Consider the following 18,592-nt stretch of genomic DNA (forward strand, 5'->3'; position numbering starts at 1 on the left):
CTCCCTCAGGCTGGCCAGACAGGGCTGATGCTAGCAGGATGGACATGATGCTAACCCTCTCCCTCCCTCCCTCAGGCTGACCAGACAGGGCTGATGCTAGCAGGATGGACATGATGCTAACCCTCTCCCTCCCTCCCTCAGGCTGACCATACAGGGCTGATGCTAGCAGGATGGACATGATGCTAACCCTCTCCCCCCTCCCTCCCTCAGGCTGGCCAGACAGGGCTGATGCTAGCAGGATGGACATGATGCTAACCCTCTCCCTCCCTCCCTCCCTCCCTCCCCCCCTCAGGCTGGCCAGACAGGGCTGATGCTAGCAGGATGGACATGATGCTAACCCTCTCCCCCCTCCCTCAGGCTGACCAGACAGGGCTGATGCTAGCAGGATGGACATGATGCTAACCCTCTCCCTCCCTCCCTCAGGCTGGCCAGACAGGGCTGATGCTAGCAGGATGGACATGATGCTAACCCTCTCCCTCCCTCCCTCAGGCTGACCAGACAGGGCTGATGCTAGCAGGATGGACATGATGCTAACCCTCTCCCTCCCTCCCTCAGGCTGACCATACAGGGCTGATGCTAGCAGGATGGACATGATGCTAACCCTCTCCCCCCTCCCTCAGGCTGGCCAGACAGGGCTGATGCTAGCAGGATGGACATGATGCTAACCCTCTCCCTCCCTCCCTCAGGCTGACCATACAGGGCTGATGCTAGCAGGATGGACATGATGCTAACCCTCTCCCTCCCTCCCTCAGGCTGACCAGACAGGGCTGATGCTAGCAGGATGGACATGATGCTAACCCTCTCCCTCCCTCCCTCAGGCTGACCATACAGGGCTGATGCTAGCAGGATGGACATGATGCTAACCCTCTCCCTCCCTCCCTCAGGCTGGCCAGACAGGGCTGATGCTAGCAGGATGGACATGATGCTAACCCTCTCCCTCCCTCCCTCCCTCAGGCTGGCCAGACAGGGCTGATGCTAGCAGTCAGTCATGGCAGGATGGATATGGTTCGGGCGCTGCTGGCCCAGGGGGCAGAGGTCAATGTCCAGGATGATGAGGGTTCTACAGCCCTGATGTGTGCCAGCGAACATGGCCACGCTGAGATAGTCAAACTACTGCTGGCCCAGCCGGGCTGCGACGCCACTCTCAGCGACAGCGTGAGTACCTGTGTGCATGCCTGTCTGTCTGTGTTGATGGCCCAGCCGGGCTGCGACGCCTCTCTGTGGCATCGTGAGCCATCTCTCTCTCTCTCTCTGTTCCTCTCTTTCTCTCTATCTTTTCCTTTCAGTTGAAGGCATTGTTGTACAACTGACTAGGTATCCCCCTTTCCTTTCTCTCTCTCTCTTGCGCTCTCTCTCTCCCTGACTTTTGTGATGTAATTATGCAGCCAGTTGATGTAATATTGTTAATCTCTCTCTCCTCTATTTCCTCTCTCTGTCCCTCTCTACCCTTTCTACTTCTCTCTAGGATGAGAGCAATGCCCTGTCTATCGCTCTGGAAGCAGGTCACAAGGACATAGCAGTGTTGTTGTACGCCCACGTAAACTTCTCTAAGGCCCAGTCACCGGTCAGTACTCTCTACCCCTGTCCCCTGACCTCTAACCCTTACCTCTGTCCCCTGACCTCTAAGGCCCAGTCACCGGTCAGTACTCTCTACCCCTGTCCCCTGACCTCTAACCCTTACCTCTGTCCCCTGACCTCTAAGGCCCAGTCACCGGTCAGTACTCTCTACCCCTGTCCCCTGACCTCTAACCCTTACCTCTGTCCCCTGACCTCTAAGGCCCAGTCACCGGTCAGTACTCTCTACCCCTGTCCCCTGACCTCTAACCCTTACCTCTGTCCCCTGACCTCTAAGGCCCAGTCACCGGTCAGTACTCTCTACCCCTGTCCCCTGACCACTAACCCTTACCTCTCTTCCCTGACCTCTAAGCCTTGCCTCTGTTCCTGACCTCTGACCCTTACTTCTCTTCCCTGACCTATAACCCTTACCTCTGTTTCTGACCTCTAACCCTGACCTCTCTTCCCTGACCTCTAACCCTTACTTCTGTTCCCTGACCTTTAACCCTTACCTCTGTTCCCTGACCTCTAACCCTTACCTCTGTTCCCTGACCTCTAACCCTTACCTCTGTTCCCTGACCTTTAACCTCTAACGAGCCTCAACCCCGGATCCGGGATCACCCCCCACCCCCCCCCACACTGATTAGCATCGCTAGCATAGCGTCACAATTAAATAGTAGCATCTAAATATCATTAAATCACAAGTCCAAGACACCTAATGAAAGATACAGATCTTGTGAATAAAGCCACCATTTCAGATTTTTAAAATGTTTTACAGGGAAGACACAATATGTAAATCTATTAGCTAAACACGTTAGCAAAAGACACCATTTTTCTTTGTCCACCATTTTTTCTCAACACCAGTAGCTATCACCAATTCGGCTAAACTAAGATATTGATAGCCACTAACCAAGAAAAAACCTCATCAGATGACAGTCTGATAACATATTTATGGTATAGGATAGGTTTTGTTAGAAAAATGTGCATATTTCAGGTATAAATCATAGTTTGCCATTGCAGCCACCATCACAACTCGACTAGAATAAATACACAGAGCAACGTGTATTACCTAATTACTAATCATAAAACATTTCTTAAAAATACACAGCTCACAGCAATGGAAAGACACAGATCTTGTGAATTCAGACAATATTTCAGATGTTCTAAGTGTTTTACAGCGAAAACACAATAAATCGTTATATTAGCATACCACATATGCAAACGTTACCCCAGCATGAATTCAAGCCAAAGAGAGCGATATCGTATCATCGCCAAAATATATTAATTTTTTCACTAACCTTCTCAGAATTCTTCCGATGACACTCCTGTAACATCATATTACAACATACATATAGAGTTTGTTCGAAAATGTGCATATTTAGCCATAAAAAACCGTGGTTATACAATGAAAATAGTAGCAAAACAAGCCTGGAAATGTCGGTCGCCATCTTTGAGTGATCTAGTTTAATCAATAGCTAATCATATACTTGACTAAAAAATACAGGGTTGACAGGAATCGAAAGACAAATTAGTTCTTAATGCAATCGCTGATTTACATTTTTTAAATTATCCTTACTTTTCAATACAGGTTGCGCCAAGCGAAGCTATACAAAACAAAATGGCGGCATAAGCGTTTAACATTTTTCGACAGAAACACGATTTATCATCATAAATTGTTCTTACTGTGAGCTGTTCTTCCATCAGAATCTTGGGCAAAGAATCCTTTCTTGGGTCTAATCGTCTTTTGGTCGAAAGCTGTCCTCTTGCCATGTGGAAATGCCCACTAACGTTCGGCATGAACTGGAAACGTGCCCAGCGGTTCAAAGTGTCTCAGAAATAAATGCCTCAAAATCGCACTAAACGGATATAAATTGCTATAAAACGGTTTAAATTAACTACCTTATGATGTTTTTAACACCTCTAACGAGTAAAAACATGACCAGAGAAATATTACTGGCTAAACTAAAGCTTGGAAGGAGGCGAGTCCGATGTCCTTCGCGCGCAAGGCGCAGGCAGCAAAGGGAAGCTACTTCCGGTATTTGCTGTTTTATACAGCCCCTGATTGCGCAATCGACTCCATTCAAAGCGTCATCACGCACTGACATCCAGGGGAAGACGTAAGAAGTGTCTGTTTCTCCATAGCATTTACACGGACCTTTAAACTGACTCCAGATCAGTGGCCAAGATGTTTGAAATCTGACTCCCTATAATGAAAAGTGCTGTAGATTGAGTTCTGTTTCACTCAGAGACAAAATTCCAACGGCTATAGAAACTAGAGTGTTTTCTATCCAATAATTATAATAATATGCATATTGTACGAGCAAGAATTGAGTAGGAAGCCGTTTAATCTGTAGAGGAAATTATGCTAATGCGAAACAGCACCCCCTATAGTGGCAAGAAGTTAACCCTTACCTCTGTTCCCCAGACCTCTAACCCTTACCTCTGTTCCCTGACCTCTAACCCTTACCTCTGTTCCCTGACCTTTAACCCTTACTTCTGTTCCCTGACCTTTAACCCTTACCTCTGGTCCCTGACCTTTAACCCTTACCTCTGGTCCCTGACCTTTAACCCTTACCTCTGTTCCCTGACCTTTAACCCTTACTTCTGTTCCCTGACCTTTAACCCTTACCTCTGGTCCCTGACCTTTAACCCTTACCTCTGGTCCCTGACCTTTAACCCTTACCTCTGGTCCCTGACCTTTAACCCTTACCTCTGGTCCCTGACCTTTAACCCTTACCTCTGTTCCCTGACCTCTAACCCTTACCTCTGTTCCCTGACCTCTAACCCTTACCTCTGTTCCCTGACCTTTAACCCTTACTTCTGTTCCCTGACCTTTAACCCTTACCTCTGTTCCCTGACCTTTAACCCTTACCTCTGGTCCCTGACCTTTAACCCTTACCTCTGGTCCCTGACCTTTAACCCTTACCTCTGTTCCCTGACCTCTAACCCTTACCTCTGTTCCCTGACCTCTAACCCTTACCTCTGTTCCCTGACCTTTAACCCTTACCTCTGTTCCCTGACCTTTAACCCTTACCTCTGGTCCCTGACCTTTAACCCTTACCTCTGGTCCCTGACCTTTAACCCTTACATCTGTTCCCTGACCTCTAACCCTTACCTCTGTTCCCTGACCTCTAACCCTTACCTCTGTTCCCTGACCTCTAACCCTTACCTCTGTTCCCTGACCTCTAACCCTTACCTCTGTTCCCTGACCTTTAACCCTTACCTCTGTTCCCTGACCTCTAACCCTGACCTCTGTTCCCTGACCTCTAACCCTGACCTCTTTTCCCTGACCTCTAACCCTGACCTCTGTTCCCTGACCTTTAACCCTTACCTCTGTTCCCTGACCTTTAACCCTTACCTCTGTTCCCTGACCTTTAACCCTTACCTCTGTTCCCTGTACCAGAGCTGTTGCCCTGAAATCACTTCTTGACAAACATATTTTTGTTTTGAGCAGAGCAACTATTCTCCCGCTGTCGTTCTAATGTTAACTATGTGTGTGTGTGTGTTTGTGCATGGTGTGTGTGTGTTGTCTTTGTGTGTGTGTGCATGGTGTGTGTGTTGTGTTTGTGTGTTGTGTGTGTGTGTGTGCATGGTGTGTGTGTGTGTGTGTGCATGGTGTGTGTGTGTGTGTGCATGGTGTGTGTGTGTTGTGTTTGTGTGTGTGCGCATGGTGTGTGTGTGTGTGTGTGTGTGTGCATGGTGTGTGTGTGTGTGCATGGTGTGTGTGTGTGTTGTGTTTGTGTGTGTGCGCATGGTGTGTGTGTTGTGTGTGTGTGTGTGTGCGCATGGTGTGTGTGTGTTGTGTTTGTGTGTGTGCGCATGGTGTGTGTGTGTGTGTGTGTGTGTGTGTGCATGGTTTGTGTGTTGTGTTTGTGTGTGTGCGCGCATGGTGTGTGTGGGTGTGTGTGTTGTGTGTGTGTGTGCATGGTGTGTGTGTGCGCATGGTGTGTGTGTGTTGTGTTTGTGTGTGTGCGCATGGTGTGTGTGTGTGTGTGTGTGTGTGTGTGTGTGTGTTGTGTGCATGGTGTGTGTGTGCGCATGGTGTGTGCATGGTGTGTGTGTGTTGTGTGCGCATGGTGTGTGCATGGTGTGCATGGTGTGTGTGTGTGTGTGTGTGTGTGTGTGTGTGTGTGTGTGTGTGTGTGTGTGTGTGTGCGTGCATGGTGTGTGTGTTGTGTGTGTGTGTGTGTTGTCTTGGTGTGTTGTGTGTGTGTGTGTGTGCATGGTGTGGTATGTTTGTGTGTGTGTCTCCAGGGAACCCCTCGTCTGAGCAGGAAGACGTCCCCCAGTCCCACCAGGAGGGGCATGTTTGACTAGCGCCACCGCCCATTGGTCAAGTCTCATGACACCAACCAACCAACCGCTGAGGATTTCAACCCCAGGGACAGACTTTGGCCCACCCCCTGACAACCTGATTGGACCATGTGGGATTGTTGACCATGCAGTTCAACCAGAAATGTTCCCTGGGTTTATTGACCATGTGGTCCAACCAGAAAGGTTCCCTGGGTTTATTGACCATGCAGTTCAACCAGAAAGGTTCCCTGGGTTTATTGACCATGTGGTCCAACCAGAAAGGTTCCCTGGGTTTATTGACCATGTGGTCCAACCAGAAAGGTTCCCTGGGTTTATAGACCATGTGGTCCAACCAGAAAGGTTCCCTGGGTTTATTGACCATGCAGTTCAACCAGAAAGGTTCCCTGGGTTTATAGACCATGCAGTTCAACCAGAAAGGTTCCCTGGGTTTATTGACCATGTGGTCCAACCAGAAAGGTTCCCTGGGTTTATAGACCATGTGGTCCAACCAGAAAGGTTCCCTGGGTTTATTGACCATGCAGTTCAACCAGAAAGGTTCCCTGGGTTTATTGACCATGCAGTTCAACCAGAAAGGTTCCCTGGGTTTATAGACCATGTGGTCCAACCAGAAAGGTTCCCTGGGTTTATAGACCATGTGGTCCAACCAGAAAGGTTCCCTGGGTTTATAGACCATGTGGTCCAACCAGAAAGGTTCCCTGGGTTTATTGACCATGCAGTTCAACCAGAAAGGTTCCCTGGGTTTATTGACCATGGGGTTCAACCAGAAAGGTTCCCTGGGTTTATTGACCATGTGGTCCAACCAGAAAGGTCCCCTAGGTTTATTGACCATGCAGTTCAACCAGAAAGGTTCCCTGGGTTTAAAGACCATGATGAAAGATGAAACATATTGATCAGCCTTGTAGTAAGATGAGCTGGTATTGATCAGTCTTGTAATAAAATGAAACGCCTTTGGTCAGTCTTGTAATGAGATGTTCTGGTATTGGTCAGTCTTGTAATGAGATGTTCTGGTATTGGTCAGTCTTGTAATGAGATGTTCTGGTATTGGTCAGTCTTCTACATGAACATCCCAAAGTGCCCTTGTTAAACTGAATGTATAGAGAAGTGGGTTATTTTTTGTAGCTACCTGAAAGAAGACACCACCAGCATTCGGTCTGCTCTGAGTGGATAGAGAGGAGGAGAGCAAGAAGGAGGGAGAGAAGGAGAGGAGAAAGAGAAGGAGGGAGAGGAGAGAGAGAGAGAGGATGAGGGGGAGAGGAGAGAGAGAGAGAGAGGAGGAGGGAGAGGAGAGAGAGAGAGAGGATGAGGGGGAGAGGAGAGAGAGAGAGAGAGGAGGAGGGAGAGGAGAGAGAGAGAGAGGATGAGGGGGAGAGGAGAGAGAGAGAGAGAGAAGGAGGGAGAGGAGAGAGAGAGAGAGGATGAGGGGGCGTGATGTGAGGGTAGAGAAAGATCAGGTGACCTTGTTAGCCAGCCAGAGCTAGCATGATGTGAGGGTAGAGAAAGATCAGGTGACCTTGTTAGCCAGCCAGAGCTAGCGTGATGTGAGGGTAGAGAAAGATCAGGTGACCTTGTTAGCCAGCCAGAGCTAGCATGATGTGAGGGTAGAGAAAGATCAGGTGACCTTGTTAGCCAGCCAGAGCTAGCATGATGTGAGGGTAGAGAAAGATCAGGTGACCTTGTTAGCCAGCCAGAGCTAGCGTAATGTGAGGGTAGAGAAAGATCAGGTGACCTTGTTAGCCAGCCAGAGCTAGCATGATGTGAGGGTAGAGAAAGATCAGGTGACCTTGTTAGCCAGCCAGAGCTAGCATGATGTGAGGGTAGAGAAAGATCAGGTGACCTTGTTAGCCAGCCAGAGCTAGCATGATGTGAGGGTAGAGAAAGATCAGGTGACCTTGTTAGTCAGCCAGAGCTAGCGTAATGTGAGGGTAGAGAAAGATCAGGTGACCTTGTTAGCCAGCCAGAGTTAGCATGATGTGAGGGTAGAGAAAGATCAGGTGACCTTGTTAGCCAGCCAGAGTTAGCATGATGTGAGGGTAGAGAAAGATCAGGTGACCTTGTTAGCCAGCCAGAGCTAGCGTGATGTGAGGGTAGAGAAAGATCAGGTGACCTTGTTAGCCAGCCAGAGCTAGCGTGATGTGAGGGTAGAGAAAGATCAGGTGACCTTGTTAGCCAGCCAGAGCTAGCGTGATGTGAGGGTAGAGAAAGATCAGGTGACCTTGTTAGCCAGCCAGAGCTAGCGTGATGTGAGGGTAGAGAAAGATCAGGTGACCTTGTTAGCCAGCCAGAGCTAGCGTGATGTGAGGGTAGAGAAAGATCAGGTGACCTTGTTAGCCAGCCAGAGCTAGCGTGATGTGAGGGTAGAGAAAGATCAGGTGACCTTGTTAGCCAGCCAGAGCTAGCGTGATGTGAGGGTAGAGAAAGATCAGGTGACCTTGTTAGCCAGCTAGATTCATTTCTCTCACAACAGCCAACAATAAACTAAAGTAAATGTAGCTAGTATCTGAGTCCAATGTTTGACGGACTCATTGTTTACAACAAAGTTGCTAGCTGCAGTAATTACCCCACTATCAACCTCTCTCTCCCCCCTCACTAATCTGTCACTCAACTCATCGACTGCTTCCTCCAAAACACATCTATATTTTACCCTGGTCTATTGCCCACTTAGTTTCAATTAACAAACATAGTGTCGTTTAAATGAACCGCTAGATTGTGCTATTCATATATTATCAACCTCACGTTATGAGACATAGCTAGTGGTTTGGTTACAGCAAAGCTAGACTATACAAAATGCTAGTGCTGACACCTTGTGGTGATAATGTTGAACTGCATATTAATTACACCAGGATGATGCATAACATGAAGCAAACACATTTCAAATTCATTTCAAGCAACATATTTGGCAATGTCTTTTTAAATGAAATCAAATTAACCTTAAAATATTCCTTTCTGCACACCTTCAAGATAGGGATATGAGATAATGTCTCTCCCCTGAGCATCTCATCCTTATAATGTCTCTCCCCTGAGCCTCTCATCCTTAAGGCCCTCCTTCATAATGTCTCTCCCCTGAGCCTCTCATCCTTAAGGCCCTCCTTCATAATGTCTCTCCCCTGAGCATCTCATCCTTAAGGCCCTCCTTCATAATGTCTCTCCCCTGAGCCTCTCATCCTTAAGGCCCTCCTTCATAATGTCTCTCCTCTGAGCCTCTCATCCTTAAGGCCCTCCTTCATAATGTCTCTCCCCATAGCATCTCATCCTTAAGGCCCTCCTTCATAATGTCTCTCCCCATAGCATCTCATCCTTAAGGCCCTCCTTCATAATGTCTCTCCCCTGAGCCTCTCATCCTTAAGGCCCTCCTTCATAATGTCTCTCCCCATAGCATCTCATCCTTAAGGCCCTCCTTCATAATGTCTCTCCCCTGAGCCTCTCATCCTTAAGGCCCCTCCTTCATAATGTCTCTCCCCTGAGCCTCTCATCCTTAAGGCCCTCCTTCATAATGTCTCTCCCCTGAGCCTCTCATCCTTAAGGTCCTCCTTCATAATGTCTCTCCCCTGAGCATCTCATCCTTAAGGTCCTCCTTCATAATGTCTCTCCTCTGAGCATCTCATCCTTAAGGCCCTCCTTCATAATGTCTCTCCCCTGAGCCTCTCATCCTTAAGGCCCTCCTTCATAATGTCTCTCCCCATAGCATCTCATCCTTAAGGCCCTCCTTCATAATGTCTCTCCCCTGAGCCTCTCATCCTTAAGGCCCCTCCTTCATAATGTCTCTCCCCTGAGCCTCTCATCCTTAAGGCCCTCCTTCATAATGTCTCTCCCCTGAGCCTCTCATCCTTAAGGCCCTCCTTCATAATGTCTCTCCCCTGAGCATCTCATCCTTAAGGTCCTCCTTCATAATGTCTCTCCTCTGAGCATCTCATCCTTAAGGCCCTCCTTCATAATGTCTCTCCCCTGAGCCTCTCATCCTTAAGGCCCTCCTTCATAATGTCTCTCCCCTGAGCCTCTCATCCTTAAGGCCCACCTTCATAATGTCTCTCCCCTGAGCCTCTCATCCTTAAGGCCCTCCTTCATAATGTCTCTCCCCTGAGCCTCTCATCCTTAAGGCCCTCCTTCATAATGTCTCTCCCCTGAGCCTCTCATCCTTAAGGCCCACCTTCATAATGTCTCTCCCCTGAGCCTCTCATCCTTAAGGCCCACCTTCATAATGTCTGTCCCCTGAGCCTCTCATCCTTAAGGCCCTCCTTCATAATGTCTCTCCTCTGAGCATCTCATCCTTAAGGCCCTCCTTCATAATGTCTCTCCCCTGAGCATCTCATCCTTAAGGCCCTCCTTCATAATGTCTCTCCCCTGAGCATCTCATCCTTAAGGCCCTCCTTCATAATGTCTCTCCCCTGAGCATCTCATCCTTAAGGCCCTCCTTCATAATGTCTCTCCCCTGAGCCTCTCATCCTTAAGGCCCTCCTTCATAATGTCTCTCCCCTGAGCATCTCATCCTTAAGGCCCTCCTTCATCATGTCTCTCCTCTGAGCATCTCATCCTTAAGGCCCTCCTTCATAATGTCTCTCCCCTGAGCATCTCATCCTTAAGGCCCTCCTTCATAATGTCTCTCCTCTGAGCCTCTCATCCTTAAGGGCCACCTTCATAATGTCTCTCCCCTGAGCATCTCATCCTTAAGGCCCTCCTTCATAATGTCTCTCCCCTGAGCATCTCATCCTTAAGGCCCTCCTTCATAATGTCTCTCCCCTGAGCATCTCATGCTTAAGGCCCTCCTTCATAATGTTTCTCCCCTGAGCCTCTCATCCTTAAGGCCCTCCTTCATAATGTCTCTCCCCTGAGCATCTCATCCTTAAGGCCCTCCTTCATAATGTCTCTCCCCTGAGCCTCTCATCCTTAAGGCCCTCCTTCATAATGTCTCTCCCCTGAGCCTCTCATCCTTAAGGCCCTCCTTCATAATGTCTCTCCTCTGAGCCTCTCATCCTTAAGGCCCTCCTTCATAATGTCTCTCCCCTGAGCATCTCATCCTTAAGGCCCTCCTTCATAATGTCTCTCCCCTGAGCATCTCATCCTCAAGGCCCTCCTTCATCATGTCTCTCCCCATAGCATCTCATCCTTAAGGCCCTCCTTCATAATGTCTCTCCCCATAGCATCTCATCCTTAAGGCCCTCCTTCATAATGTCTCTCCCCTGAGCCTCTCATCCTTAAGGCCCTCCTTCATAATGTCTCTCCCCTGAGCCTCTCATCCTTAAGGCCCACCTTCATAATGTCTCTCCCCTGAGCCTCTCATCCTTAAGGCCCTCCTTCATAATGTCTCTCCCCATAGCATCTCATCCTTAAGGCCCACCTTCATAATGTCTCTCCTCTGAGCCTCTCATCCTTAAGGCCCTCCTTCATAATGTCTCTCCCCATAGCATCTCATCCTTAAGGCCCTCCTTCATAATGTCTCTCCCCTGAGCATCTCATCCTTAAGGCCCTCCTTCATAATGTCTCTCCCCTGAGCATCTCATCCTTAAGGCCCTCCTTCATAATGTCTCTCCCCTGAGCCTCTCATCCTTAAGGCCCACCTTCATAATGTCTCTCCCCATAGCCTCTCATCCTTAAGGCCCTCCTTCATAATGTCTCTCCCCTGAGCCTCTCATCCTTCAGTCCCTCCTTCATAATGTCTCTCCTCTGAGCCTCTCATCCTTAAGGTCCTCCTTCATAATGTCTCTCCCCTGAGCATCTCATCCTTAAGGCCCACCTTCATAATGTCTCTCCTCTGAGCCTGTCATCCTCAAGGCCCTCCTTCATAATGTCTCTCCCCATAGCATCTCATCCTTAAGGCCCTCCTTCATAATGTCTCTCCCCATAGCATCTCATCCTTAAGGCCCTCCTTCATAATGTCTCTCCCCTGAGCCTCTCATCCTTAAGGCCCTCCTTCATAATGTCTCTCCCCATAGCATCTCATCCTTAAGGCCCTCCTTCATAATGTCTCTCCCCTGAGCCTCTCATCCTTAAGGCCCCTCCTTCATAATGTCTCTCCCCTGAGCCTCTCATCCTTAAGGCCCTCCTTCATAATGTCTCTCCCCTGAGCCTCTCATCCTTAAGGTCCTCCTTCATAATGTCTCTCCTCTGAGCATCTCATCCTTAAGGCCCTCCTTCATAATGTCTCTCCCCTGAGCCTCTCATCCTTAAGGCCCTCCTTCATAATGTCTCTCCCCTGAGCATCTCATCCTTAAGGTCCTCCTTCATAATGTCTCTCCTCTGAGCATCTCATCCTTAAGGCCCTCCTTCATAATGTCTCTCCCCTGAGCCTCTCATCCTTAAGGCCCTCCTTCATAATGTCTCTCCCCTGAGCCTCTCATCCTTAAGGCCCACCTTCATAATGTCTCTCCCCTGAGCCTCTCATCCTTAAGGCCCTCCTTCATAATGTCTCTCCCCTGAGCCTCTCATCCTTAAGGCCCTCCTTCATAATGTCTCTCCCCTGAGCCTCTCATCCTTAAGGCCCACCTTCATAATGTCTCTCCCCTGAGCCTCTCATCCTTAAGGCCCACCTTCATAATGTCTCTCCCCTGAGCCTCTCATCCTTAAGGCCCTCCTTCATAATGTCTCTCCTCTGAGCATCTCATCCTTAAGGCCCTCCTTCATAATGTCTCTCCCCTGAGCATCTCATCCTTAAGGCCCTCCTTCATAATGTCTCTCCCCTGAGCATCTCATCCTTAAGGCCCTCCTTCATAATGTCTCTCCCCTGAGCATCTCATCCTTAAGGCCCTCCTTCATAATGTCTCTCCCCTGAGCCTCTCATCCTTAAGGCCCTCCTTCATAATGTCTCTCCCCTGAGCATCTCATCCTTAAGGCCCTCCTTCATCATGTCTCTCCTCTGAGCATCTCATCCTTAAGGCCCTCCTTCATAATGTCTCTCCCCTGAGCATCTCATCCTTAAGGCCCTCCTTCATAATGTCTCTCCCCTGAGCCTCTCATCCTTAAGGCCCTCCTTCATAATGTCTCTCCCCTGAGCATCTCATCCTTAAGGCCCTCCTTCATAATGTCTCTCCTCTGAGCCTCTCATCCTTAAGGGCCACCTTCATAATGTCTCTCCCCTGAGCATCTCATCCTTAAGGCCCTCCTTCATAATGTCTCTCCCCTGAGCATCTCATCCTTAAGGCCCTCCTTCATAATGTCTCTCCCCTGAGCATCTCATGCTTAAGGCCCTCCTTCATAATGTCTCTCCCCTGAGCCTCTCATCCTTAAGGCCCTCCTTCATAATGTCTCTCCCCTGAGCATCTCATCCTTAAGGCCCTCCTTCATAATGTCTCTCCCCTGAGCCTCTCATCCTTAAGGCCCTCCTTCATAATGTCTCTCCCCTGAGCCTCTCATCCTTAAGGCCCTCCTTCATAATGTCTCTCCTCTGAGCCTCTCATCCTTAAGGCCCTCCTTCATAATGTCTCTCCCCTGAGCATCTCATCCTTAAGGCCCTCCTTCATAATGTCTCTCCCCTGAGCATCTCATCCTCAAGGCCCTCCTTCATCATGTCTCTCCCCATAGCATCTCATCCTTAAGGCCCTCCTTCATAATGTCTCTCCCCATAGCATCTCATCCTTAAGGCCCTCCTTCATAATGTCTCTCCCCTGAGCCTCTCATCCTTAAGGCCCTCCTTCATAATGTCTCTCCCCTGAGCCTCTCATCCTTAAGGCCCACCTTCATAATGTCTCTCCCCTGAGCCTCTCATCCTTAAGGCCCTCCTTCATAATGTCTCTCCCCATAGCATCTCATCCTTAAGGCCCACCTTCATAATGTCTCTCCTCTGAGCCTCTCATCCTTAAGGCCCTCCTTCATAATGTCTCTCCCCATAGCATCTCATCCTTAAGGCCCTCCTTCATAATGTCTCTCCCCTGAGCCTCTCATCCTTCAGGCCCTCCTTCATAATGTCTCTCCCCTGAGCCTCTCATCCTTAAGGCCCTCCTTCATAATGTCTCTCCCCTGAGCCTCTCATCCTTAAGGCCCTCCTTCATAATGTCTCTCCTCTGAGCATCTCATCCTTAAGGCCCTCCTTCATAATGTCTCTCCTCTGAGCCTCTCATCCTTAAGGCCCTCCTTCATAATGTCTCTCCTCTGAGCCTCTCATCCTTAAGGCCCTCCTTCATAATGTCTCTCCCCATAGCATCTCATCCTTAAGGCCCTCCTTCATAATGTCTCTCCCCATAGCATCTCATCCTTAAGGCCCTCCTTCATAATGTCTCTCCCCTGAGCCTCTCATCCTTAAGGCCCTCCTTCATAATGTCTCTCCCCATAGCATCTCATCCTTAAGGCCCACCTTCATAATATCTCTCCCCATAGCATCTCATCCTTAAGGCCCTCCTTCATAATGTCTCTCCCCATAGCATCTCATCCTTAAGGCCCTCCTTCATCATGTCTCTCCCCTGAGGATCTCATCCTTAAGGCCCTCCTTCATAATGTCTCTCCCCTGAGCATCTCATCCTTAAGGCCCTCCTTCATAATGTCTCTCCCCTGAGCCTCTCAACCTTAAGGCCCACCTTCATAATGTCTCTCCCCTGAGCATCTCATCCTTAAGGCCCTCCTTCATAATGTCTCTCCCCTGAGCATCTCATCCTTAAGGCCCTCCTTCATAATGTCTCTCCCCTGAGCCTCTCATCCTTAAGGCCCTCCTTCATAATGTCTCTCCCCTGAGCCTCTCATCCTTAAGGCCCTCCTTCATAATGTCTCTCCCCTGAGCCTCTCATCCTTAAGGCCCACCTTCATAATGTCTCTCCCCTGAGCCTCTCATCCTTAAGGCCCTCCTTCATAATGTCTCTCCCCTGAGCATCTCATCCTTAAGGCCCTCCTTCATAATGTCTCTCCCCTGAGCATCTCATCCTTAAGGCCCTCCTTCATAATGTCTCTCCCCTGAGCCTCTCATCCTTAAGGCCCTCCTTCATAATGTCTCTCCCCTGAGCCTCTCATCCTTAAGGCCCACCTTCATAATGTCTCTCCCCTGAGCCTCTCATCCTTAAGGCCCACCTTCATAATGTCTCTCCCCTGAGCCTCTCATCCTTAAGGCCCTCCTTCATCATGTCTCTCCCCTGAGGATCTCATCCTTAAGGCCCTCCTTCATAATGTCTCTCCCCTGAGCATCTCATCCTTAAGGCCCTCCTTCATAATGTCTCTCCCCTGAGCCTCTCATCCTCAAGGCCCACCTTCATAATGTCTCTCCCCTGAGCCTCTCATCCTTAAGGCCCACCTTCATAATGTCTCTCCCCTGAGCCTCTCATCCTTAAGGCCCTCCTTCATAATGTCTCTCCCCTGAGCATCTCATCCTTAAGGCCCTCCTTCATAATGTCTCTCCCCTGAGCCTCTCATCCTTAAGGCCCTCCTTCATAATGTCTCTCCCCTGAGCCTCTCATCCTTAAGGCCCTCCTTCATAATGTCTCTCCCCTGAGCATCTCATCCTCAAGGCCCACCTTCATAATGTCTCTCCCCTGAGCCTCTCATCCTTAAGGCCCTCCTTCATAATGTCTCTCCCCTGAGCCATACATCCTTAAGGCCCACCTTCATAATGTCTCTCCCCTGAGCCTCTCATCCTTAAGGCCCACCTTCATAATGTCTCTCCCCTGAGCCTCTCATCCTTAAGGCCCTCCTTCATCATGTCTCTCCCCTGAGGATCTCATCCTTAAGGCCCTCCTTCATAATGTCTCTCCCCTGAGCATCTCATCCTTAAGGCCCTCCTTCATAATGTCTCTCCCCTGAGCCTCTCATCCTTAAGGCCCTCCTTCATCATGTCTCTCCCCTGAGCATCTCATCCTTAAGGCCCACCTTCATAATGTCTCTCCTCTGAGCCTGTCATCCTCAAGGCCCACCTTCATAATGTCTCTCCCCTGAGCCTCTCATCCTTAAGGCCCTCCTTCATAATGTCTCTCCCCTGAGCCTCTCATCCTTAAGGCCCTCCTTCATAATGTCTCTCCCCTGAGCCTCTCATCCTTAAGGCCCTCCTTCATAATGTCTCTCCCCTGAGCCTCTCATCCTTAAGGCCCTCCTTCATAATGTCTCTCCCCTGAGCCTCTCATCCTTAAGGCCCACCTTCATAATGTCTCTCCCCTGAGCATCTCATCCTTAAGGCCCTCCTTCATAATGTCTCTCCCCTGAGCCTCTCATCCTTAAGGCCCTCCTTCATAATGTCTCTCCCCTGAGCCTCTCATCCTCAAGGCCCTCCTTCATAATGTCTCTCCCCTGAGCATCTCATCCTTAAGGCCCTCCTTCATAATGTCTCTCCCCATAGCATCTCATCCTTAAGGTCCTCCTTCATAATGTCTCTCCCCTGAGCCTCTCATCCTTAAGGCCCACCTTCATAATGTCTCTCCCCTGAGCATCTCATCCTTAAGGCCCTCCTTCATAATGTCTCTCCTCTGAGCCTCTCATCCTTAAGGCCCACCTTCATAATGTCTCTCCCCTGAGCCTCTCATCCTTAAGGCCCTCCTTCATAATGTCTCTCCCCTGAGCCTCTCATCCTTAAGGCCCTCCTTCATAATGTCTCTCCCCTGAGCATCTCATCCTTAAGGCCCTCCTTCATAATGTCTCTCCCCTGAGCATCTCATCCTTAAGGCCCTCCTTCATAATGTCTCTCCTCTGAGCCTCTCATCCTTAAGGCCCTCCTTCATAATGCCTCTCCCCTGAGCCTCTCATCCTTAAGGCCCTCCTTCATAATGTCTCTCCCCTGAGCCTCTCATCCTTAAGGCCCTCCTTCATAATGTCTCTCCCCTGAGCATCTCATCCTTAAGGCCCTCCTTCATAATGTCTCTCCCCATAGCATCTCATCCTTAAGGCCCTCCTTCATAATGTCTCTCCCCATAGCATCTCATCCTTAAGGTCCTCCTTCATAATGTCTCTCCCCTGAGCCTCTCATCCTTAAGGCCCTCCTTCATAATGTCTCTCCTCTGAGCATCTCATCCTTAAGGCCCTCCTTCATAATGTCTCTCCCCTGAGCCTCTCATCCTTAAGGCCCTCCTTCATAATGTCTCTCCCCTGAGCCTCTCATCCTTAAGGCCCTCCTTCATAATGTCTCTCCCCTGAGCCTCTCATCCTTAAGGCCCTCCTTCATAATGTCTCTCCCCTGAGCATATCATCCTTAAGGCCCTCCTTCATAATGTCTCTCCCCTGAGCCTCTCATCCTTCAACATGGTTAGCCTCATTATGAGTCTAATCTGGTCTCCTTCAACATGGTTAGCCTCATTATGAGTCTAATCTGGTCTCCTTCAACATGGTTAGCCTCATTATGAGTCTAATCTGGTCTCCTTCAACATGGTTAGCCTCATTATGAGTCTAATCTGGTCTCCTTCAACATGGTTAGCCTCATTATGAGTCTAATCTGGTCTCCTTCAACATGGGTATCCTCATTATGAGTCTAATCTGGTCTCCTTCAACATGGTTAGCCTCATTATGAGTCTAATCTGGTCTCCTTCAACATGGTTAGCCTCATTATGAGTCTAATCTGGTCTCCTTCAACATGGTTAGCCTCATTATGAGTCTAATCTGGTCTCCTTCAACATGGTTATCCTCATTATGAGTCTAATCTGGTCTCCTTCAACATGGTTAGCCTCATTATGAGTCTAATCTGGTCTCCTTCAACATGGTTAGCCTCATTATGAGTCTAATCTGGTCTCCTTCAACATGGTTATCCATTATGAGTCTAATCTGGTCTCCTTCAACATGGTTAGCCTCATTATGAGTCTAATCTGGTCTCCTTCAACATGGTTAGCCTCATTATGAGTCTAATCTGGTCTCCTTCAACATGGTTAGCCTCATTATGAGTCTAATCTGGTCTCCTTCAACATGGTTAGCCTCATTATGAGTCTAATCTGGTCTCCTTCAACATGGTTAGCCTCATTATGAGTCTAATCTGGTCTCCTTCAACATGGTTAGCCTCATTATGAGTCTAATCTGGTCTCCTTCAACATGGTTAGCCTCATTATGAGTCTAATCTGGTCTCCTTCAACATGGTTAGCCTCATTATGAGTCTAATCTGGTCTCCTTCAACATGGTTATCCATTATGAGTCTAATCTGGTCTCCTTCAACATGGTTAGCCTCATTATGAGTCTAATCTGGTCTCCTTCAACATGGTTAGCCTCATTATGAGTCTAATCTGGTCTCCTTCAACATGGTTATCCTCATTATGAGTCTAATCTGGTCTCCTTCAACATGGTTAGCCTCATTATGAGTCTAATCTGGTCTCCTTCAACATGGTTAGCCTCATTATGAGTCTAATCTGGTCTCCTTCAACATGGTTAGCCTCATTATGAGTCTAATCTGGTCTCCTTCAACATGGTTATCCTCATTATGAGTCTAATCTGGTCTCCTTCAACATGTTTATCCTCATTATGAGTCTAATCTGGTCTCCTTCAACATGGTTATCCTCATTATGAGTCTAATGAGAAAGGAAAAACCCACACACAGATCAAGTGCGTTGGGCATGTCAGTGAGTGTAACAGAGGGGTGAGTCTGTAGCACATGTGAGTTAGTTGACAGGTGAGTGCTGGGCTCTTTCTCAATTCATCCTTCCTCGATTCCTCTCCTCACCTCCTAAAAACGAATTGTAGAATAGAAAAACAGACAAACAGGGAATGTTCAATGACCAAAAAATGTAGATATATAACAGCAAGGTGTCAGGGCTGGAACAGAAACCTGCTCAGCCAGTAGGTAGATATATAACAGCAAGGTGTCAGGGCTGGAACAGAAACCTGCTCAGCCAGTAGGTAGATATATAAC

General features: G+C 48.7%; 1 protein-coding gene across 1 annotated transcript; it reads left to right on the plus strand.

The window, feature by feature from the left end:
• The first annotated feature begins 355 nt into the window (after window positions 1-355).
• On the plus strand, window positions 356-6,819 carry LOC120036903 (KN motif and ankyrin repeat domain-containing protein 1-like). The gene is made up of 3 exons (XM_038983192.1): window positions 356-1,155; window positions 1,466-1,564; window positions 5,809-6,819. Exons 1-3 carry the CDS (start codon window positions 973-975, stop codon window positions 5,869-5,871), a joined length of 345 nt encoding a protein of 114 aa, XP_038839120.1. The 5' UTR covers window positions 356-972; the 3' UTR covers window positions 5,872-6,819.
• Window positions 6,820-18,592: the final 11,773 nt, after the last annotated feature.

The sequence above is a fragment of the Salvelinus namaycush genome, unplaced genomic scaffold (assembly GCF_016432855.1).
Source record: "Salvelinus namaycush isolate Seneca unplaced genomic scaffold, SaNama_1.0 Scaffold1507, whole genome shotgun sequence".
Classification (NCBI taxonomy): domain Eukaryota; kingdom Metazoa; phylum Chordata; class Actinopteri; order Salmoniformes; family Salmonidae; genus Salvelinus; species Salvelinus namaycush.

Coding starts and splice junctions, on each gene's coding strand:
- LOC120036903 (XM_038983192.1), top strand. CDS start 973: ATGCTAGCAGTCAGTCATGGCAGGATGGATATGGTTCGGGCGCTGCTG. Junction 1,156..1,465: donor ACGCCACTCTCAGCGACAGC/GTGAGTACCTGT, acceptor ACTTCTCTCTAG/GATGAGAGCAATGCCCTGTC. Junction 1,565..5,808: donor TCTCTAAGGCCCAGTCACCG/GTCAGTACTCTC, acceptor GTGTGTCTCCAG/GGAACCCCTCGTCTGAGCAG.